Consider the following 23,746-nt stretch of genomic DNA (forward strand, 5'->3'; position numbering starts at 1 on the left):
TAGAGTTTTGTGTGTAGGGATGGGCGGGGCGCTCTATGTGGCTGGCCAATCACTGCACTGGTTACCCCTACCCCTACCCCACCATCATACAGCTGTAGTTTATCATGATTACTAACTGGACGTTTAGGACAAGGTCAGGAAGGCTTGGCTTGACAACAAATTCAAACGTATGCACCGGTGTTTGTGTGTGTGTGCGTGTGTGTGTGTGTGTGTGTGTGTTTGTGTGTGTGTGTGTTACATAATCATACAAATAACAGTTCAATTCAGTTATTATTATGAAACTCATGATGGGTGAAAACTTCTGAACACCTCTGGTAATCCATGCCTTTGGATCCAGCAGAGGTCATGGTGATGTGTGAGCCTGGGTAGCTACTTCACCTGAAGGAAGCCTCCCATAGCAGCATAGTGTGCTGCGGTGAGGTGCTTCTTATCCACAGCGCTGGGGTCTCCCCCTTTCCTGAGAATGGCTCGAACAAGCTGCAGCGATCCCACCTGGGCTGCCTCCATTAACGCTGTCCTTCTTGTTTTCTTTGAAGAACAGAAGAGGTACAGCACGCTTTGTGTCAGTAAACCCTTTTTCCCAGTGTCTAACTGAAACTGTTGTTGTTATACCTGGTTTACGGTGTTTGGGTCAACGCCTGCGTCTAGCATCATAAGACACTGTGGTGTGACCTCATGAGCTTTCTTACACATCACCAGGAAGACGTGATCGCCGTTTCTTGACACATTGTTGATGTCTGCCTGGTTTTGAAGAGCCAGCTGCAGGCAGCGGATGTGGTACTTGGTGGGGTAGTTGCAGTAGAACAGCACACCTGGGCCACAAGCAACACAGCCACTGGTGCAAATCCTCACCAGAATCAACAGAGGCCTAAGTTCTGACCGGTATCTAGGTACTGACTTGTGCTTCAAGTGAAAGACATGATGTCAGAATAATCGACACTGGCAATAGAAACAGAAACACTCCTGATGCCAGTGAACAAGATTCTCAGCTTGGATTTCTAATTCCATGATTAACGTTCAAACTAGAAGAAAAACAGCCACAAACATCAGCTCAAAATATTTTGGCTGACGTGTTGAACGAAAAAATAAATAAAAATGAAACACACACACACACATTTATATATGTGTGTGTGTGTAAACATATATATATATACATATATATATATATGTTTACACACACACACATATATATATATATGTGTGTGTGTAAACATATATATATATATACATATGTATATATATATATATGTTTACACACACACACATTTATATATGTGTGTGTGTGTAAACATATATATATATATGTATATATATATATGTTTACACACACACACACATTTATATATATGTGTGTGTGTGTGTGTGTGTGTAAACATATATATATATATACATATATATATATATGTTTACACACACACACATTTATATATGTGTGTGTGTGTGTGTGTGTAAAGATATATATACATATATATATGTTTACACACACACACATTTATATGTGTGTGTGTGTGTGTGTGTGTGTGTAAACATATATATACATATATATATGTTTACACACACACACATATATATATGTGTGTGTGTGTAAACATATATATATATATATGTATATATATATATATGTTTACACACACACACATTTATATATGTGTGTGTGTGTGTGTGTAAAGATATATATACATATATATATGTTTACACACACACACATATATATATGTGTGTGTGTGTGTGTAAACATATATATATATGTATATATATATATGTTTACACACACACACACACACACACACACACACACACACACACACACACACACACACACACACACATCAGATATTCAGATATTTATTTTAAAATGAAGAGAAAAGGTCTAACAATGAGGCATTTTTACTTTCTTAGAAATCGGTGTTTGCAGTCATGAGATGTAAACAAAGAAACACCCACATAAACAAAAACAATAACCTGATGGTGATTTTTTTAAAACGGCCTTGAATCATTAGCAGTCGTGACTAACGGGACTCAGCTGGACTCGGTTGTGCTCAGTGAGATCCACCACAGCAGACTGGACCTATCAGGTAGCTGAGCAGGCTTCTCCAGAGAGGATCACTGTCCAGGCCTGAGCTGTAATTAGATGTGTGTGTGAGACCTGACACCTACACCCTGCCAGACACAAGCCTTCTGTAGGACACTGAACAAAACGAGATCTTTATCTCTAGAGGCTCTTTCATCAGGCTGCCTGGGATATCACCTTCTCTTCAGTATTCAGAGAGAAGCAGCACGGCCTTTCTTGAGCCGAGGTGAAGGAAAGCATTCCACTAACCTAACCACATCTTCCTAAACCAAAGCTGTTTATTCAGTATTATCCTCACAAATAAAAACATTGTTCAGCCTTGCAGGCTTTGGTTTTAGCGTTCTGGGGCGACAGAGGCAGAGGACTTAAGAGTCCGCCCTGTAATCTGAAGGTTGCAGGTTGAATGTCCGCTCAGTCTGACACAGTCGTGTCTTTGGTCACTTAACCCACCTTGCTGCTGGTGGTCAGAGGGACCGGGGGTACCTGTGCTCTGCAGCCTCGCCTCTGTGTGCCCCAGGGCAGCTGTGGCTACAGCATAGCTCATCCTCACCAGGGTGAGAATGACTGGTTGTGTTGTAAAGTGCCTTGGGGGGTTCTAGGACTATAGAAGGCTATTTATCAAATACAGGCCATTAACCATTTTACCATTCTCAAATGTTTATAAATGATAAATGACTCAGTCCGCCGGTGTCCCACCTCTGCCCTCAGCATCCAGGAGCCTCATGTCAGCTTGTTTCTGGATCAGCTTGGTCATCATTATGTGGTTCCCCCTCTCAGCTGCTAACATGACTGGTGTTTGGCCCTGTGTGTTTTGAACGTTAGGCGTTGCTCCCTTAGACAGGAGGAGGTCAATGAGCTCTGTGAAGAGACAGAATAATGTGTTTAACTTGTGACCAGACGAGAGTTGTGTCCGACTGGAGGCAGAGAGGAGAGCTGCCTCCGTTCTCACGGAACAGCGCCGCACCCTGTGACTGAAACAAGAAGCTGTCGCATGCCCGCGGCGGTCTTGATGTCCATGACTACCCTGTTTTATTCCATGTGCTGCACATGCTGGTGTTCCACAGTCTATCTAATAAGTATAACGACTGTGTGAGACAGTTTTAGTCTTCTGAGTGGCGTAAATACAGAGAAAAGCACGGGGGAGGAAGGCCTCACTGACAGCGGCAGTGCTCAGCCCCATAAACAGCGGTGCAACCCCGCACAGGGGGAAGTTACGGCCTTGACACGCTGTCAAGGTCAACTCATTTGCTTTGACAAAACTCTACACTGAAGGACTTGCTGTATATAAGGTGGATTTTCAGTCAGAACAGGAGATAGAGGATGATTTCTACAACAGAGTGATGAAGATGTCAGGTTCAACTCTGCCCAGATTAAACACTAACATTTTAATCAGGTTTGCCTGATTAAAGGAGCCAGTTGAGGTGGCTCGAGCATCTGGTTAGGATGCCTCCTGGACGCCTTCCTGGTGAGGTTTTCTGGGCACGTCCAACCGGGAGGAGACCTAAAGGTAGACCCAGGACACGGTGAAGGGACTATGTCTCTCACCTGGCCAGGGAACACCTTGGGATTCCCCGGAAGAGCTGGCTAAAGTGGCTGGGGAGAGGGAAGTCTGGGCCTCTCCACTTAGGCTAGTGCCCCTGCGACTCGACTCCAGATAAGTGGATGAAAATGGATGCATGGTTGATGGTTTGTCCCAATATTAAATATTATTTTGCTTTTCTTCCTAATTTATTGTTGAATACAATGAAATTGATTACAGCATAATTAAGACATTTTAAAACAACAAAATATTTAATTCAAGGTCAAAATAAAATATCTGCTTCATTTTGGGATCATATGTTTTTAAGTACAACTCCAGGGCGGCCATTACCTTCCCAGTCATGACCTTACTGGCTTCTGCTAGCCGAGACGTTCTCTGCTGTTTCCTGGACGCTAAACCAACAACAGCCTTCCCCGTCGTGAGTCCAGATGGAAGGGTTAATGAATGTTACGTAACAGTGTGACGTAGATCCGTCAGAATTTTAACCCTTCAGTTTCACCGTCTATTTTCTATCAGAAGCTACTGTAGGAGACTATTTTCATGTTCAGCTTGCGTGAAAAACTCAGAGTGACTCATTATAATCAGAAATAATCATCAAAAATGTTTTCTCTGAGCCCTCCTCCACGCAGATCTAAACATAAACACACATCATAGCAAAGAGTGTGTTAGTAACGGATTCAGGGTTTCTATCACACAGCTACTCATAACGAAGGTTTCACTGGCTGAGCGTTCATGTTGGAGCAGAGGAAGGAAAACCTTTCACCTTCTTTCCCGGTGGAAACTGCCTGATGAAGCACCCCTCTGTTCTCCTTTGGCTCAGTCAGATTTATGAGATTTTCCACCCCGAGGTTCAACATCTTCTCTATCCACACGCTGTTGCCTTCACACACAAACTGGAGAAGGCGGCAGATCTGCTGGACCTCCAGCGGGTCCTTTGCCACACTGCTGGTCATTCTGGAGTCCCTGAGAGCCTGATGAGAAATCATATGACACATCCTGATGGTCTAGAAGGAACTCTGGCATCTGTGTAGCACACAACGTTCAAAGAGTTTCTGATTCATTCATCTGTAGTTTGAAGGAAGAGAAGTTGTGTTTGTTTCCAAACCAGAACACCTGAAACAAACCGTAGATGGAGCCAGGAACTCTAACCTGGTCTTAATGAACGTTGTAAACGATTCACAAGAGAGTTTTGGAAAAAGTGGAGTCAAGGCTCTTCACCGCTTGGACAGGCTAGAAAAAACACGGGCCATTTCCGGCGTACCGTCTAGTATTCAACCTGCGATGCGGAGGTGAGAACATCACACTCAAGAGGATGAACATCAAGAACCCGATCCCAGGAAACAACGCCAAAAAAATCATGGAAAGAACAAAGAAAGCATTAATGACAGAAAGGATACGATGCACGGTCAACAAGCTGGACAAAGTCAACATGCAAATCCAGGAGCGGAAAAAATACTTCACGCAACAATTTCCAAGCCCAGACGAAACACACCACACGCCATCAACACACACCTGAAAAACACACACCAAGAGGAATAAATAAAAACAAAAACCCGACAAATAATGAAACTGGAAAACCTCAAAAACATGACACGCAGTCTTTTACAGGCAGTAAAAAAGGAAGGAAAAAAGACGAGACAACAAACAACAAATGGGTACATAACCTGTCGGCACACACCCTATCAGAAACCGAACAGGAAGTCTAAAATCAAGGATTAAACTATGCAGTCACACCCAAACAAATACCAAAAGAAGAGTTCATTTTAGCTACAGAAATAGCATGTAAATAAATAAAATAAGAGGGGAAAAAGCAGAGCTAAGAAATGAGGTTGCAGGCATTTTGAAGGCACAGAATTACATCAAAATAAAATCACAAGAGAAGAACAAAAAGCTATAAATGCTCTAAACACACATCAGTAACGATCCTACCAGCGGACAAAGGCAGAACCACAGAAATGGACACGGAAACATGTGAACAGAAGATGGAAACAATGTGAAAGCAACACATACGCAATCATGAAAAAGACCCGACAGAAGAAAAGAAAAGAACACTAAAAACCTATTAAAACCACTAGTGGAATGCAATAAAATAAGCCAGGACGCAAATGAGGAGCAGGAGGTTTGGACCCAAGATGCAGAATTCCCAGAACGACTCAAGGCAGGAGTGGTTAAAGAAAACAATTCCTTTATTTTAAGGAGGATGCACCAAAAGTCCAAAGCACAAAGAATATCGCGTCAGACCCGTGCCACAACCCGTGCACGCGCATTGGGTCCACAGCGCGCGTGTGAACGGGACTCGCGAGCGGAAATATACATGGCGAGAGGTCATTTGTGCACTGAGAGGGAGCAAACTGTGTCTGTGAGCGCACAAGGATGTGCACAAGTGACAAACCTGCGTGCGCGCGTTGTCAACGAGCACACGGCAGAGGAAAACGTGCGCGCGCGGCAGCCTCTCTGCGCGCTCGGTTTCTGACTCCTGCTCGCTCGGCTGTAAGGGCTTTTGGCACTCTGGAGGCGTGGCCTGTGGCAGATCTTCTCTGTGCTCTGATTGGTTAGTGTACCCGCACTTTACCCTCTACCTATCTATATTAAAAAGTCTGCTATTCAAGAAGTTGCTGGCATAGCTCAGCTGGAAGAGCGGGATCCAGGTTCGAGTCCAGGCAAGGAAAATGCAGTAGATGTCATGTTAACTTTTATTAATTCCAGGTATTTTACAGTTGTGACCGTTCAACTGTCGTTAAACGTCCGAATGTTTGCTGGGCAGTGTTTTAAAAAGTGCACATAAGCTAGATGGTTTTAACCATATAAAATTACATTTTTTGTGATACTGGAAAAATACATACTGAAATAAAACTACTGATTGAAAACTTTATGACTGTGATTGTACAATATATGACTCACTAATACACTGCAAACTCCCTTAGAGTGGGGCTGAGAGAGAGAGAGAGAGAGAGAGAGAGAGAGAGAGAGAGAGAGAGAGAGAGAGAGAGAGAGAGAGAGAGAGAGAGATTGAAACAGCCCACAGCCTCCACCGCTCGGCAGAGACCAATATATATAAATATATATAAAACAAATATAAATCATATATATGATTTATTTTTGTTACAAAACACACAATTAACTTAGAATATGTGATTATTGTTAATTTTATTTATTTATTTTAAATAAAAATTAAAAACACAGGGGAAAACTGGGAGGGCGGCGCCCTATCGCCCTCTACTGGCCAGCCGCCACTGACACCCACACTCTTCAGACCTGTTCTAGTGTGTGTGTGGGGTTGCAACGGTTCTAGATTATTCTACAATAATAGCAGATTGCATACAACTTTTTTTGGGATTTGTGAAACCTTTCCCTGATTTGTGACACTTCAACAAAAGTGGTTGCAACAAACAGACACCATTGAAAATAAGCAGAAGTGAGGAACAGAAAATGAAATTATTCTTTCAATGTTTAGATCAGCAGGAACTCTGAGAGGCTGCAGGAGCACCAGCAGTTTGCAGCCGTTGCAGGGGGGGGGGGGGGGGGTGTCGAAGCAGGGGAACAGTAAAAAACACCGTTGTTAAAAGAAATGTGTGTTAACTTTGAAAATGTGGGCGTAATTTTAACCCTATCAGGCTCAAATAGGTTTTGATAAAAGGACGAACAATTAAGTCTTTCAGGGGAACTTCTGAGTTAAAAATGCTCATGAAACACGTGTGTGGGGTTACCAGGTAGGTAGGGTTAACGTTGCAAATTTGCAACGCCTGCCTCCAGAAGGTTAATTACTTGTCAACATAATTACTTCACAACATAGCTGCTGATATAAGTCACTTGTAACTTTGACTCGAAAGAAAACAGTATTAGGATATAATATATTGTTGCTATATAAGTCACAGAGTGGTTTGGTTGCTGATTAAATGTTAAAATGGCTTACCGGTTGCCGCAGCTAGCCCGTTAGCTCGTCTTTAGCTAGCTTTGTCCGCGATAACGAACGTTTTCTTACTTCTTGATCGCAGCCTACTCTGCTCAGCAAGCAGAAAACAGACCTTCGCTCCACGGATGATCCCAACTGGAAAGCACAGCCGCTCACTCTGGGCGAGCCAGCGAAGGAAAACAACGTCGTCTCCATGGCAACAGAGGCCGCGCCGCTCGTGCCTGAAGTGATTTCATATTTATTCGTTGCTTACCACATGGTTTTAGATCATGTCACGATTATCATGACTGTTTTTATCCATAAAACAAATGATATGACCGTGTCTCATAACTTTACCTAAAATACTTAATAAGAGCTTCAAAAGTCATCATTTAAACTACATGTAAGTTAACACCAGCAATACTACAGTTAACACATTTAAATGAATGAATATGATTCATGAAGATTAGACAAGAACAACAACTTAACTTCACAAACTACCGTGACCTTAAGTATGACATTGTTGTGGTATTCTACTGCTGCTGTTGAACTAAATAAAATAAAATATTTGTGATTTATTATGATTATTTTGTATCCTTTAATAATTGAATCATCTTTGTGTGGAACTAACTACCAGCCTAATTAAATAACTATGACATTTATGAGCTCATAGATAACATCAGAAACTGCCTTTTGCCTGTTTTATTTTTGTGCTTCCTCCTAAAATGATCACCACCTGAAACAACAACTGTGTTTATTCAGTTCCTCTTGACAGCATGTGAAGTCCCAGTGCCACATTTGATCTAATCTGCTTATTAAAATATTTAAAATGTTATTTTTGCATTTCAGGGCTACATGATGGAGTAGATCCAGACTCTTCTCATGCATCGTTCCACAAATGTGGAATGACCTACCAAGCACTACCAGAACAGGGGCTTCCTTTTCCATTTTCAAGAAACTCCTGAAGACCCTGCTCTTCAGAGAGCATCTTCTAAACTAGCACCCTCCCTGCCCCCCCCCCCCCCCCTCTACTGTCCACTCCTTGTTCCCTCCTCTCCATGACTGATGTCAAGTTGTTGTTGTTGTTAGCCTCAAGGGCAACATGCCGATTATCACTTGTAAGTCACTTTGGACAAAAGCGTCTGCTAAATACATAAACATAAACATAAATACATAAACATAAACATAAATGAGACCACCAGGAGGAAGGTTGTTGGTTCAACCCCAGCTGCAGTCCTTCCCTGTGCATGGACAAAGATAATGGATGAAGAGGTAATGGATATTTATGTTTCAACCTTAACATGCTCTTCTGGAAACTGGGAATGAGCTCTGAGAGAGTTCAGGTTTAGTGTTTCTCAAGTCATTTTCGTTTTATCAGTGCTGGTAGTTGTGAGCACCTCTTAATGCGTGCTCCTACACACTTCCACATATTGGTCGGAGACAATCTTAGGGCTCAGATCAAACATCCCACCATAAATAGTGCACATCCTGTTCCCATCATTGTGCTTCCTAGTACAGGTAGAATTACCTGCTGTTGACTAGTAGTGCATATAGATCGTCTTACATGGCCTCTAGGTTTATTTCACTTGTGTGTGAGAAGGACTGAATGCAGAGATGCTAATCAGATCCTTCTGATAAGTAATGAATCCCCAGAATGTGGTTCAGTGACTGTTCTGATCCTGAACACAAGGTGTCACCAGAGACCTGCAAAAAGCAATGAAGTCCTCCACAGAAGAGAATAAAGTAGCCTGCCAGGGTCATGCATGGAGACCAGAAAAAGAGTTAACTCAGCTGTGAGGATTTGTGAAGACTACGAGAGCACCAGAGTAAATGAGCGGTGTACAAAGCAGTGAAGAGAACTGGCACTCGTTCTGTGATTGAATCCAACAAAAAGACATGGACAGCTGGCAATTCATCTCTCCATCCATCCACCATCCATCCACCATCCATCCATCCATCCATCCATCCATCCATCCACCATCCATCCATCCATCCACCATCCATCCATCCATCCATCCATCCATCCATCCACCATCCATCCATCCATCCACCATCCATCCATCCATCCATCCATCCATCCATCCATCCATCCATCCATCCATCCACCATCCATCCATCCATCCATCCATCCATCCATCCACCATCCATCCATCCATCCACCATCCATCCATCCATCCATCCATCCATCCACCATCCATCCATCCATCCACCATCCATCCATCCATCCATCCATCCATCCATCCACCATCCATCCATCCATCCACCATCCATCCATCCATCCATCCATCCATCCATCCATCCATCCATCCATCCACCATCCATCCATCCATCCACCATCCATCCATCCATCCATCCATCCATCCATCCACCATCCATCCATCCATCCACCATCCATCCATCCATCCATCCATCCATCCATCCATCCATTGTCTGAACCTGCTTTGTCCACGTAGGGTCGCGGGGGGGCTGCTCCCTATCTCCAGCGGCCAACGAGCAATCAGGCGGGGTACACCCTGGACAGAGAGCCAGTTCATGCTGGCAATCTGTATTCAATAATAGTAGTAATAATAATAATTTTTATTTAAGGCACCTTTGTGAGAACTCAAGGTCACCAGAGAGAAAACTGGGAAAACTAAACGTCAAAAACAAGCACAACAGATTAACACGATCAGAACAAGCGAACAGTAAATCTAAAACAAGGATACAATTATGATTAATTACAATGAGTGAGCGATCTTGAACAGGTGAGGTGGATTTGAAAAGGTGAACGGGAGCGGTATTCCTAAGTTCTGCCAGTAGGGAATTCCACAGGGACTGTCGAGCAGGAAGATTTTACAGGCTAACGTTAGAAGAGGGTCTGAGCATGTTGAGGGTGTAGACACGTGTAAGAGCTGAAGAGTGTATGAAGGGGTGAGGTTGTGAATGGTCTCGTACGTGCAAAGCAACATTTTGTAGCCAGTCATGAATATTAGTCTACGTAGCTTTTGGACAACAGGAAGAGTGTTTTAGTGATAAGACCAGCAGTGTTTTGCACCAGTTGCAGATAGATTATAGGAAGTACGGGCCGAGGACAGAACCTTGGGGAACCCCAGATATTAGACGATCAGGTGTGGAGGTAAACTGGTTTAAGTGAATAAATAGAGTTCTACATGAAAGGTGTGATTTGAACCAGTTAAGCAGAATAAGAAATATGAATTGAGGATAATCTATTCAGGAGGGTGTTGAGGTCATGGAGAAGGAGAAAGAGATTAAGCCTGAGTCTGCTGTCGGTTGAAGATAATTAGTGATTTTAATCAGTGATGTGGAGACAGCAGAAACCAGACTGAACTGTTCAGTGGAGGTGTAACGCTACACTTTTTCAAGAATAATTTTTTTATGAGAGGAAGGTTAGAAATTGGTGGGAAGCTATTAAAGCTACTAGGGTCAGCTCCAGGCTTTTGCGGTGTAGAGAGGATTGTTGTCCTCTTCAGTGATGGATGAACACTTCCAGAAAAGTGAACAAGGGAGTGAGTATTGTACGTCTGATTCAATGCAAAATATTTTCTTTAAATTGCTGGAAGCCAAAGTTGTCAAGACAGGATATAAAGTCTCTGGGGCAGGCCGGGTAACAGCTGGCTCGTCTCACACTGGAGACCGTCCTTTTGACTTGCTCCCGTCTGGCAGGAGGCTCTGACTCAGTCAGACCAGAATCTCTCACTACAAGAACAGTTGCACTCACGAATAACAATTCTAGGACTGCTCTTTCTAGTCACTTTGTTCTGGTCACCTGACTCTGATTGCACCGGACTGTTCGGCTCCGATCAGAACCTACACTGTTGCACATATTAGTCATTTCTCTTCATATTGCTTCTCTGTACAATTGTTTTATTGTGCTTATTTCTTATCTTCGCACCAAGAACTGCAGCGATTTCCTAATCTTGTCAATCTGCTCACACCAGAGACCTACCGTTACCCAAAGTCTTACTGATGTCACAATGATTTTCAGACATCTAGAAAGTAAACTAGAATAGATTAGAATAGATTAGAATAGATTAGAATAGACTTTATTGAGCCCTCAGTGGGGAAGTTCACTTGTTGAAGCAGCACCAACACTTAAGAGAATAGTTTGAAGAAAAATAATAGCACTGGTTCATGTATAGACACATAGGCAATAGTCTAGTAACCTTTGACCTCTAAAAGGAAAACACTTGGGTTCCAACACTATGCAGCATACTACAAGAGACAAAGACATACTAAGTAAATCGGGTATTGAATGAGTATTGAACACATACCTAATATTGCATTGGTGTTATTGTGTACCAGGGTTAGGGTGCCAGCACAGCTTCAACTGAGGAGGAGGTCTACACTCTTACTGCACAGGGGATGAAGGACCTACGGTAGCTTTCAGGTTTACGTCTGGGATGTCTCAGTGTGTCTCTGAAGGAGCTGTCCGTGGTCTCCACCGTGGACTCAGTGGGTGGGAGTTTCTTATAAGACGTGATCATCTTCCCCAGCATCCTCCTTTCACACGTCTCCTCAACTGAATCCAGCGGGCGACTCAGAACCGAGCTAGCTTTGTGAACTAGCTAGTTCAGTCTCTTCCTGCCTCGGTCAGGCCACCCTAACCCTAACCCCCAACAGGCCAGCAGAGCGGATAACAGAGCCAACCACAGAGTGATGAAGGGATTTTAGCAGCTGGGACTTAACTCTGAAGGACCTCAGTCTCCTCAGGAGCTGGAGGTGGCTTTGGCCTTTCTTTGGCCCTTGAACTGAAGACTTTTTCAGACAATCTATTTTGGGTTTAGGAGGATAAACACATGCTATGATGGTAAATGGCCTGTTTTAGTATAGCATCGTCTAGGATTCTACAACCCCCCAAGGCGCTTTACAACACAAACAGTCACTCTGTCACACCCTGTCCTGTCTCCCCCTTCCGTTCAGTCCTGTGTCCATGTTACTTGCTCCCACCTGCCTCTCGTCTCCCAACCACCCAAGGTCCCAGCTCCTGCTGTATTTAAACCCTGTTAGTCCATTTTGTCTGGTTGGTTCGTCGTTTCGTTGTCCAGCGTGTGTTCAAGATTAAAGACTCTAAACTCACTCTGGTTTGTGTGCCTGCCTGCTTCCCTCACCCGCATGCGGGTCCTTGTGTCTGCCTCACTCACCGGCACGTTGTGACACACACACACATTTACTCCCTGGCGGTGATGAGCTATTTTGTAGCCACGCCTGCCCTGGAGCGCACCAACAGCAGCGAGGCTGCCAGGCACTGGCCCCACTGGTCCCGCCGACCACCACCAGCAGGCAAGGTGGGAGAAGTGTCTTGCCCAAGGACACAACAGCAGTGACAGACTGAGCAGGACTCGATCCCACAAAACCCCAGTTGTCACGGTTTCTTATCTGCAGGTGGGAGTTTCCCTGAGCACACCTGCAGCTGCTCCCCCATCAGTCCTCCTGAGATAACAGGAGCAGCATGATGACGTCACCTTGCTGGATGATTACATCTGGTTGGTAGAGTCTAGCCTCAGCGAAGATCCCTCTGATCTTGCTCTTAATTTTGGAAGTTTGCCTGATAATTTGTTCTCCTGTGCCTGCCAGGTGTACTCATCTCCAAACCCTCCAGAACTTCTGGGAACTCGGTTTGCCTTCATGTCCTGCTCTCAGCTGCCCACCTAAGATCTGCCCCTCACCTGCCAACCAGCTCTCCCAGTCGCTCTTCTCAGCCGCTCACCGCCCGAGTCTCCCTCCTGAAGGTCAGTCTCAACTCTTCGGGAAACCAGATTCCCATTTCTTTTCATTAAATTGTGAATACATGTGTTTAACTTGCCTTTCCTGAGTACTGGTTGATTCTGCACGTGGGTCAGAAAAGGTTATGAGGGGTACTGAACTCCTCTTCTGCTGTCGTTCCACGGTAGGACTTGAGCCAGAAAGCTGACAGACGATTGACTCAAATTTCTAGCAGATATGTGAAAAACATACAGACCCTGCAGGCTGAGGTGACGAAAACTCAAACGTGGAACCTTTTTGCATTTCCTGCTGCACCTGAGTTCACTTTAATCAGTGATTGGCTCCTATTTTCCCTGCGGTTGACCCAGTTAAACTCTAGGCCTTTGAGACTTTTTCGGTTTTCAATGACTTCCCCACTTTGGGGCATTCATGCACTGGACTTGTGCTGCCCTAACTCTCAAAGGATTTAAACTATTTTTGAAGTTCTAGTAGTTTTGTGACCTTTATTCTTCTCAGTGGCCTAGTGGTTAAGGGTCCCCCCAGAGACTGGGAGGTCAGGGTTCAAATCCATGGACTTTAAAAATCAATTCAGTTTATTTATATAGAGTCACGACAAGAGTCGTCTCAAGGCCCTTCACAAAGTAAAGAAGCTCTGGAATGAGCTGCTGGCCGACGGGAAGCAGGCCCAGTCCCTCGATAGCTTCAAGTGCCGACTAGACGCGTCTGTTCTCGCTGGCGTTTAGGCACTGAGGTCGGGATTAGGTGGGCAGTTTCACTCTGATTATTTATCTAATCTGACTGCGATAACAAGACGGTCTGGATTGCTAAAACTGAACTTGGGATTTTTGTATGGGCCTGTAATGGTTTTAATGGTTTTACGTATAATCTGTTTTTATTGCTATGATTTTATTGGTCTACAGCGCGTTGTTTGTCCTTTTGGACACATGAAAGCACTTTATTAATAAAGTTGATTCGATTTGAAACAATACAGGTCAGCACATTAACCCAGCAGGTTGCATCAAGTCACTGACTAGTGTCAAGAGTCTTTACAGCAATCCTCATACTAAGCAAGCATTTAGCGACAGTGGAGAGGAAAACTCCCTTTTAACAGGAAGAAACCTCCAGAGAATCCTGGCTCAGTATAAGCAGCCATCCTCCACGACTCACTGGAGATCGAGAAGACAGAGCGCACACACACACACACACACACACACACACACACACACACACACACACACACACACACACACACACACACACACACACACACACACACACACACACACACACACACACACACACACACACACACACACACACACAGGGATGCATGTGATGAGGAATAACGGGAGTTTAACTTTAGACATCACATGTTCATGAATTCTTTTCATCAAGCCCTTCTCACGTAAAGCTATTTCAGCAGCTTGAAGTTTTTAGCACCTTCCAGAATGAGCCATTTTAGGGATCCGTCACTTTAAGGAAACACACTGTTGCTTTCCACACCCATCCATCCCCTGATAGGCTGCTATTGGCTGAGGAACATGGAGGTCTGGGAGGGGCTTGGAGTGGAGCTGTTACTCATCCAGTGTTGGTAGGTTGAGGGGGTGTTCCATTTTCCTTGGTTTGACATGATTTTTTAAAACGGTTTGTTTTAGGTACATAATTCCTATTCACTGACATGAACAGACTGTTTTATTCATGTTTATAGCGGCAGTGGAGATCCACATGCAGCACAAACAAATGCAAGAGCATAAAAAGTCCCTTCTTATAAATAAAAAACATCCTGCCAGTGTTGTGTGCTGCAGCTTAAATGAGATGAGAATTTGTCAGGAGTTGGAAATCCACAATTTCTAAAGTTGAAATAACTAAATTCCTCATTTTTGACAATGGGAAACACAAATATGGCTACAACTTGTCCTAAACCACTGACACGGAGCTGAAATGTGACAGGTTTCAGCCATTCCCAGCACACAGACTTGACCAAACTCCCCAGTTCTCAACACAACACACACTTGGGGTTGTTCCGGACCAGGCTGGATGTTATGATGATGCACTGGTTCTCCATCTCCTCACGGGTCACAAGACCTTGTTGATGAAAAGCTTTGCTAAACAAACACCATCGCAGCCACGGGGTTGTCGTGGGCAACTCGTTTCAGTTTAGTCACAAAGTGCGACGAGTGCAAAACTCCAGTAAGGAAGTAGTTAATAAAATGATTATGAATGTTCGTGATTTGTTGTTAGGCTAAAAACTCACGTCTGATTTTCCTTTTGTTTCAGGTTTGTGCACAAATAAGCTCTACCATCACCCTCCTGTCTGGTCTTGTGAAGGAATAACTACCTAGTGACCCGGTGATCATTTACAGGTGAGACCTGGTGCAAAAGTTCATCTTTGTCATGAATCCAACCTAAAAGGTGAAACTAGACTCGTGCAAAGCCAGATGTTTCCGCCTTTATTTGTTATAACTGTGGTGATTATGGCTTACAGCGGATGAAAACCCCACGTTCAATAACCTAGACTCAGTTTCACTCTAATCAGCTGATGAATCCAGAACACCTGCAAAGGGTTCCTGCACCTTTAGATGGTCTCTCAGTCAGATTACTGCTGATTACTAACATTAATGGACCGTATTCCTGTTTTTGAGTTTCACTTATTCTCACAAAAATATGATGGAGTTTTGTTGTTTCCAGACAAAAATGAGGAGGGCTGTGCAGACGAGGACCACGTCGTATCCTGAGCTGGACCCAGCCAAGGCGAGCCAGCGTGGACTAAATCCACAAATGCATTTTCCTGAGACGCATTTTAAAATCTGTTTCTGTGTTTAAAAAAAAAGTGAATCTAAAACCTCCAGGCTGAGGAGGTCCTAATTCAGCCATGAAAGGGTTAACTGCACATCCATCTCATATGTTGATTTTATAGCAGACATTTGACTTCATTATTTATCATGTGAACCTTTTACAGACGTCTATGGTAGTAAAGGTTTGACTTATTAGGCCCACTTGAGTCCCCTTTGTCCCAAGATGTCCCTTATTTGGACAGCATTGTCCCCCTTCCTGCCCTCAGACCATCCTTCATGTGTCTGTGCACAGCCAATCTCCTAAAATGGTCTTGTTGGGCTGCTAGTGTGATTTATAAAATCCGGTGGTTTCTCTCAACTGTCGGTGACTTCATCTTGAGCTTTTCCTCCTCTAAAGAATAGTGGTTTGGACCTGGTCTTCTCCACATTTTTTCCTAGACAACTGGTGCTCAGCGTCAGGTTCTGGTGGTCAAAATGAAATGGTGAGTAATTCAAAAATAAACCACCTCAGCACAGAAAGGGGAGGAGCCTGTGACTCTATGATGGTGATGGTGGACAGCACACATAAATAATGCAACCAAATCTCTTATCTTGTTCCCTAACCTAAGCTGAGAGCACGGCATGAACATATGGAAGTAAACAATAATCCTGAAGTGGCTTTTTCTCCTCCACAGAAAAGATGTGAAAGAATAAAAATCTTTTTATACAAAAATGTTTCCTTAAAGCCGTGAAAGTCGAACAAATGTGGTTCAAAAACATGTTTTTGTCTTTCTTTAGCTGGATAGATCCAGTCCATTTGTCAGCTTCTTCTGCTGTCGGTGGCCTTTCAGTCCACAGGAAGAGGCACTGATAGAAACCGAGTATTCCCATCAGACAGTCTGGTACAGAAGCATTCCACTGAAGAAGGTCAAAGGTTCTGAAGAGTAGGCCAGCTGGCCCGTCACCAGGTCGATGAAGACCGTGTCCCCTGCCTCCAAGGGCAGGATGATGTTAAAGACCGCCACGGCTCCGGGGATGTGCTTGGCCTCTGCCATGGGCTTCTCCAGACCTTCAGGCTGATATCCCGCCGAGTCCACTCGGGCTACACCCACGTTGGACTTGGACAGCACTGCCTCAATCTTCATGTTTTTGTGACCCGTCAGGATGCCACTGAAGAAGTACTTTCCGCTCACAGGAGCTGTGAAGATGCCTGGAGAGCAACGGAGGGGTGAGAATAAATGCTTATGTTGGACCTTCTCAGGTGAACAAAAGGTTCAAAGGCCAGATTAGTTTCATTAGAACGTTATTTATAATGTTTTTGCCTGTTCTGATAACTCATGAGCCATGAGACCAACAGTCATTGTGGTGTTCCTCTACGAGGGACTGAGTTATGGAGTTGATCCGATTAAAGATGGCCGACACAGCTACTCAGCATTAGCAAACACAAAAATGTCCCAAAGCCAGTTAATTCTATGGATAATGATTCTATTTTCAAGACGCTAGTAGAGCCGTTCACAGCAAATCAGGCATTGTTGTTTGTAGGATTTGACCAACACGGCTCGTCTCTAACCCTACCCCCGACGGGTTTCACCACCAAGCTTCTGTTTTGAGACATTTCCCAGGACTCCAACGGGCCTCGCTCACATGTCGTTGGATCTTTGAACGTGTTTAATAATTAAAATGCAAATTTCCTCTAGCTTTGTTTGTATAGTACATTTCTAACACAACGGCAATTCAAAGTGCTTTTATTGTTCGTAATGATCACAATGCCATCGTCTGCGTTTGTCCCGGTTTAGTCTCTAAATCAGAAAGTCTGAGCCTCTGAGAGGGCTTGGTGACCAGCCTGCTAATAAACTGAGAGGAAACTGTAAACAAAAACAGCAGGGATAGGGTTGGTGAGTAAACAGAAACATGAAAACTGTCACAAAATATTTGCAGTTATGTCACACCCTTCATGTAAGCAAGCCAGATGTGTCCGATGTGTCGAAGCGTGCCCGGTATCAAGGAAGACATTGTTTTTGTGAAGCGCGTATCGAGGCTTGTGTTGATTACTTAAGCAGTGACACTCGAGGCCTCGTTGGCAGTCCGTCCCATGTGACCGATTAGGAAGCTGGCTTGCCGGTTTGCGGCGGATTCAGAATAGGAGGGGCAGCCAAACACCGCTGATCCCCGTCACACTGTGCTGTGGAAACCCCGTGTCCTGTCAGCGTCCTGTCTCCTCTGGACCAGACAGTATATTAAAAGGGCAGTTAGACATTATCAAGAATATATTGCCATCATAAGCATTTATTTTTGCAGGTAAAGGTTTATGGTTTTACTTGAATCGTCCACTTGATGGCACTATAGAGCAAATGATTCATCGAATCAAGAGTCGACCAGTTGGATGGAACGCTTCAGCTCATCATCACCAGTTAAAGCCTCAGGCAAACATGTCCCGAGTACCAATCAATGTGATTTCAACCAAACCTGAACTATTTTCTGACTGTTTTGATTCTCCAGCGAGTCAAAGCTGTAAACTGACCCCGCGGCTTTGGTTTCAACCTCTGGCAGCAAATATCCACGACGCTGTCTCAGCCAGATGTTACCGGCTGAGACGACTCACCGCATCTTTACAGCAGAACTCTAGTGAGAGTGGCTGACTACCAGACATCCTGTTTCCTCCGGGCCACTTCACATACCACAGGCTCGTCCCTTACACGTGTGAGCAATGCTGCCGTCGCCTTGGGCACATTTCTGATTCGAGGCACACAGACTACGGTAACAGCGTTCAATTCCTTATTAACAGATTCATCAAGTTTCCTTGGCAGGAGCATTTCTCATAGCCATCCTTGGTTTGAGACCGAAAGAGTTCAACTCTTTAATTCACCAAAACAAAGCTCTGGTTTGTATTTATGTCCGTCAGGAAGGCTCAAGTCGTTTTTGGAGGTTTTTTTAAATTCTTTTTCTTTTTCACCTTTCTGTAAAATCCTCTCGTTATTAACAAGCTTGCAAGTGAACCTAACTTGACAAACATCTGTATTAAATCCCGACCCAGTGAAACACACCTGTGTTTGGATCATAGACATCGTTTTCATTCACAAAGACCTTGTTGAACTTTATGGTTTCAGACTTCTTCACCGGGCGAGTCAGAGCAGCGGAGAAAGAAAGGCGTGGCACATGAGCGTCAGATCCTGGAGGACCTAATAACAGAGCAGTAATGGAGCTTTGGTAAGAATTAAAGACCAGCGAGTGACACGGCTTTTATCTGTGGTTTAGGAAGAGCAGCACGTACCTTGTACGCCTCTAAGACCTGAAAAACAAAGATAAAAACAATAAGTTCCATACAACATTACGCTTCTGATCTGATCTCATCTATTGGATCAGGGTCCTGTTAGGGCCTGGTACCTGATTAGGACACTCAGCAGTTGTCCTTTAATCTGGACCAAATCAAGGCAATCTCAAGACCAACAACCTTCATTCAACATGAATTTACTGTTAATTCTGGGTTTAATTGTGTAACTGAAGTTGGTCAGAACACTGCAAAACCTGCCTCCAGTCAATGTTTTAGCTGAACTCATAAACATCGTTGGCTCCAACTCACCAGCTAGTGTTTGAGTCCTGGTAATGTGTGGTTCTTGTTTACAAGTTTAAAGACCAAGTTCACTTGTTTCTTCAACACAGCTTCAGTGGTCTCTAGTATAAATGAAGGTCTTGTGAGATGATCTCGGTGAGAAAAACGCTCTAGCGCTCCTGATTCAGGAAGACGTTGTTAGCAAGAGAAGAGGGGGCTAAAGACCATAGACATGAATACACAGACATGCCATTGGGCGCCGCAGAGCATAACAGTATCGCCGCCATATTGGATGGGTTATTAACTAGTTATACGCTACTGGAGTCTAATCAGAGTGAGCAACAATGCCCGTTTTTTGTGCGGCCTACGGCTGCAACAACCAACATTCTATTGAAAACAGATATAGTGGAATGACCTTTCTAGCCTACCTGATGGGATTTAATATTTAATTACATTGAATTATATGTATATTTTAATGATCATGCCATACCATGTATCTGGTTTTGTGAAAAATCATAATAAAATGTGTATTTATTGTGTTTTGTATGGTGTTGGATGGATGGATGGATGGATGGATGGATGGATGGATGGATGAGTGTGGGTGTGTGAGCAGAAATAAATGCACTGGGAGCAATCAGAGACGCATCCTTGGTGGCGGCCAACCACTACGCCAGCTCCAATAGGCAGCGCAAGTCCACGTCGTGCCTATGTTTATGATGTCTGTGCTAATGACGACAGGGTTTGGAGTCTTACTTCTTCATATTTAGACATCTCTCCTCTGATTGGCTAACAGCAACGTGACACCACTGACTGTTTGCTCTGAAACGTTGATCTTTTATCTCAGCACAAGCCTGGAGGAGCCCTGCTGTGTGGTGGAGATGATTATACTAACAGTTAGCTTCTACTAGCTGAGATGTTCTCTGCCGTTTCCTAGATGCTAACCCAACAACAGCCTTCCCCATCGTGAGTCAAGATGGGTGAGTCCATGAATGTTCAGTGACAGTGTGATGTAGATCTGTCAGGATTTTCTAATCCTAGAGTTCCACCGTCTGTTTTTCTATTCAAGTTTATTTATAAAGCGTCAAATCACGACAAGAGTCGTCTCAAGGACCTTCACATAGTAAACATTCCAATACAGGTCAGTTCATTAAGCCAATCAGAAAAAAGTCCAAAATAAGGAACCCATCAGAAGCTAATGCAGGAGATAGGTGTAGGAGACTATTTTAATGTTCAGCCTGCATGAAAAACTCTGACCAATCAAAACAACAAATAAAAAGTGTTTTCTCAGTGAACTTGGTCTTTAGGAAACACCGATCGGAGCTCAATAATAACCCTCACAAACACGACTGTCGTGTAGAGCGGTGTTTATAAAACAGACAGACAGGAGGCCACGCCCTGCATGTGGTCTACGTAGATAAAGTGTCTCGCTACACTGCGATCCTCTAAAGATACGCACAGGAACTCGTTCATGATCTTGTGGTTTCCTAATCTGGTCATGTGACCTACATTCTTGTATTTTCTGTGGTTTTATCAGGCTTGTTTTATTATGCTTTACGCGTGTATTTTGTAGCATTTTGGGTGGTTTAAAAAGTGTTTATAAAACAAGTAAAGATTTAAAGGAAATTCTGCATCTATCAGTTTGGGACTCTGCTATTTAATCTTAGCAACAATTCCCAGTTCTTGAGTACAACTTCAATGCTACAGTCTTTAGTTCCTCGTTACCTGCGGGTCCTACTTGTCCACTCTTGCCTTCTCTGCCTGGGGGTCCCGCCCTCCCCTGGGGCCCAGCAGGACCCTGTGGTCCCGGCTCGCCTCTTTCTCCTCGAGGCCCTGGTGGACCTGGAGAAAGGGGGACATTTAGAGAAAGCACAGCTAAGAAACACTTAACTTGAATTCCTCTTCCCCAGTGATATTATCTCTCAGAAGAATTCCAAAAACACATGCATGAAGCCAAGAAAGCCGGTACTCGTGTTTACTGAAACCTCGCCTTTATAGGCTTTTAAGAAGATCCTGTCAAACATGACAGCCTGGATTCTTTCATTCGTCTCTTTTTAACACCATGTCTTCCATCAAACGCCTGCTTTCATCTGACCCCTGTCCCCTTAACTCACCACTAAAGTCCTGCTCCAAAAAGACTTGGAACCTCCTTCCCAGATCCAGCACTGAGGAGTTCAGCTGATGCATCCCGGAGTGGACGCGCTCCAGCTGGACCTTCTGGATACTCTCAATCAGATCTCCGTGAGACGCGACGGTTGCATTGATCCCATTAACGCAGCTCCACAGGCCGGACACGTGCCTGTTCAGGCCTTCTTTGATCCTTTCTAGGCTATTTGAAAAGGAATCCATGCGGACACACACTCCCTCCAACTTGGATATTCTCTGGTCCAGTCCGTCACGGGACCGGCGGCACTCCCTCACCTCTGTTGCATAGTTGTTTCTAATAATTTGGATCTCTTTGTCCAGATTTCCAAACTGGTTCTTCGTGTCATCGATGTGATCCGCCAGCTCATTCTGTAGGTCCGTCGCCTTAAAGATACGAAGAAAACCAGTTTATTCTACAGTTTTATGCCACAAATGCCTTCCTCAGATCTGTTTCTTGTTTATCTTTGTTACAGTCTGTGCAACATCTGGAAGTCCTACCTGGTCAGGAGCTGTCTCGTGTTTGTTATCGACACTAATAACTAAGAATCAGATGTAAACATGTTGAAGTAATGTTTGTGACATTTTGGAGATCTAAACCCTTCTAGATCCTCAGCTGGGTTACAGAAGCTGGTAGTCCTCAAATAAAAGCCATTTCTACTCCGAGCACTATCTAGAACGGGCAAGAGTCATTATTTATAACTTTAATGTAAAAGCTCACTTTAAACTAATTATTAGTTCATTAAAGTATTTCCCCATTACAGTGGTTTTAGATGGAACCTTCAAGCTCCAGGTGCTGTAGCTGAGCTGCGCCGATGCTTTTAAACTACGTTTGACTCAGATGATCAAACGCGTTTATTTAGCTAATTATAGAAATCTGAGATCTGACTGGACACAGACTTGTTCAGCTCATCAAATGAAGGAAAAGCTGTACGTTTATTTATTAATAACTGCATAAATACTCAAGTGGTGACTAAGGAGCACAACTGAGATGGAGCATTTGGTTTAATTCACAGTGACAGAGTTTTAAGGAGGAAACCGAGAGCTCGTTGGAGGTCGTGTCATGGTTTGGGCCCAGTCTTCTATAACAAGGTCGGAACACTGGTCTATGAAAAAAGTGGAACAAAGTAATATGCATGTGCAAAAAAGGACCAAATAGTAATGTTTCATAAGAACATGCCCACTGGCTGATTAGCTTTGCTAATTTTGACCAACAGCAGCCATCTTTTAAACAGCGCTCAATGAAAACATCGGACATTTAAATTTCCACCCCACTGGGTTATTGGGGAGCGTTCTTTCTCTACTCTTTAAAGCTCGGTTACTGTTTTACTCCCCTAACGTTGTATGAAATGATTTGGGGCTGCGGATAGAAAATTGAAAGCATGTGCTCACATGTGGACTGTAACAGAATGAACACACTGCAGCTGAACAGTTTCATAAATGATCCGTAATTCTCAAATGTCTGCTAAAGCAATCAGATGTTTTTCCTGAAACACTGTCAACGATCACCCTGCAGATCAGGGTGCTCCTAAAGTTCTTAAGCTTCATAACATAGATCATTTACCATAGGGTTAGGGTTAGGTATTAGTATGAGTATATCAGTATTACAGCTGATATACTCATAGGCTGATAGGCTCCGGTGCGCCTGCTTCAGGAAGTAGAAGCGAGCCACATCACAGCTGAGCTGCAAACGACAGCATTTGGACTCTTATTTCCAGACTGCTGGACATCTCCTCTGACTGACTAACAGCAACACGACTCTACCACTGACTGTCTGCTCTGCAACGTCGATAACGCAAACCTGGAGGAGTTCTGCTGTGTGGTGGGGTTGCTAATGCTAAGGGTTAGCTTCTACCAGCCGAGACGTTCTCTGCTGTTTCCTGGGGGCTAAACAAACAAACAGCCTTCCCTGCCGTGACTCAAGAGGGGTGAGTCCATGAATGTATGTGACAGGGTGACGTAGATCTGTCAGGATTTTCTGATCCTAGAGTTTCACCGTTTCATCTCTATCAGAAGCTACTGCAGGAGATAGGTGTAGGAGACTATCTTCCTGTTGGCTAGGGTGTTTGGTTTCACA

The 23,746-nt window shown here is 43.9% G+C and overlaps 2 protein-coding genes across 3 annotated transcripts in view; both read right to left on the reverse strand.

Annotated features, from left to right (window-relative positions):
* ankef1a (ankyrin repeat and EF-hand domain containing 1a) overlaps nt 1–9,473 on the reverse strand; it is a gene marked incomplete in the record, with an annotated part of 28,903 nt that extends 19,430 nt beyond the window's left edge. The window contains 5 exon segments of the mRNA XM_070545689.1: nt 379–528; nt 613–812; nt 2,768–2,929; nt 4,375–4,582; nt 7,525–9,473. Coding sequence (XP_070401790.1) covers nt 379–528; nt 613–812; nt 2,768–2,929; nt 4,375–4,564 — 702 coding nt within the window.
* A 2,057-nt stretch (nt 9,474–11,530) lies between these two features.
* The window catches only part of emilin1a (elastin microfibril interfacer 1a), a 49,777-nt gene continuing 37,561 nt past the window's right edge, over nt 11,531–23,746 (reverse strand). For both annotated transcript variants that reach the window (XM_070545682.1, XM_015948368.3), the window contains 5 exons: nt 21,642–22,056; nt 21,253–21,369; nt 19,252–19,269; nt 19,025–19,159; nt 11,531–17,190 (listed from right to left, as the gene is read on the reverse strand). In XM_070545682.1, the coding sequence (XP_070401783.1) occupies nt 16,871–17,190; nt 19,025–19,159; nt 19,252–19,269; nt 21,253–21,369; nt 21,642–22,056 (1,005 nt within the window). In that variant the 3' untranslated portion in view covers nt 11,531–16,870. The remainder of the gene's footprint in view (nt 17,191–19,024; nt 19,160–19,251; nt 19,270–21,252; nt 21,370–21,641; nt 22,057–23,746) is intronic.

This window comes from Nothobranchius furzeri, chromosome 2 (assembly GCF_043380555.1).
Source record: "Nothobranchius furzeri strain GRZ-AD chromosome 2, NfurGRZ-RIMD1, whole genome shotgun sequence".
Lineage (NCBI taxonomy): Eukaryota > Metazoa > Chordata > Actinopteri > Cyprinodontiformes > Nothobranchiidae > Nothobranchius > Nothobranchius furzeri.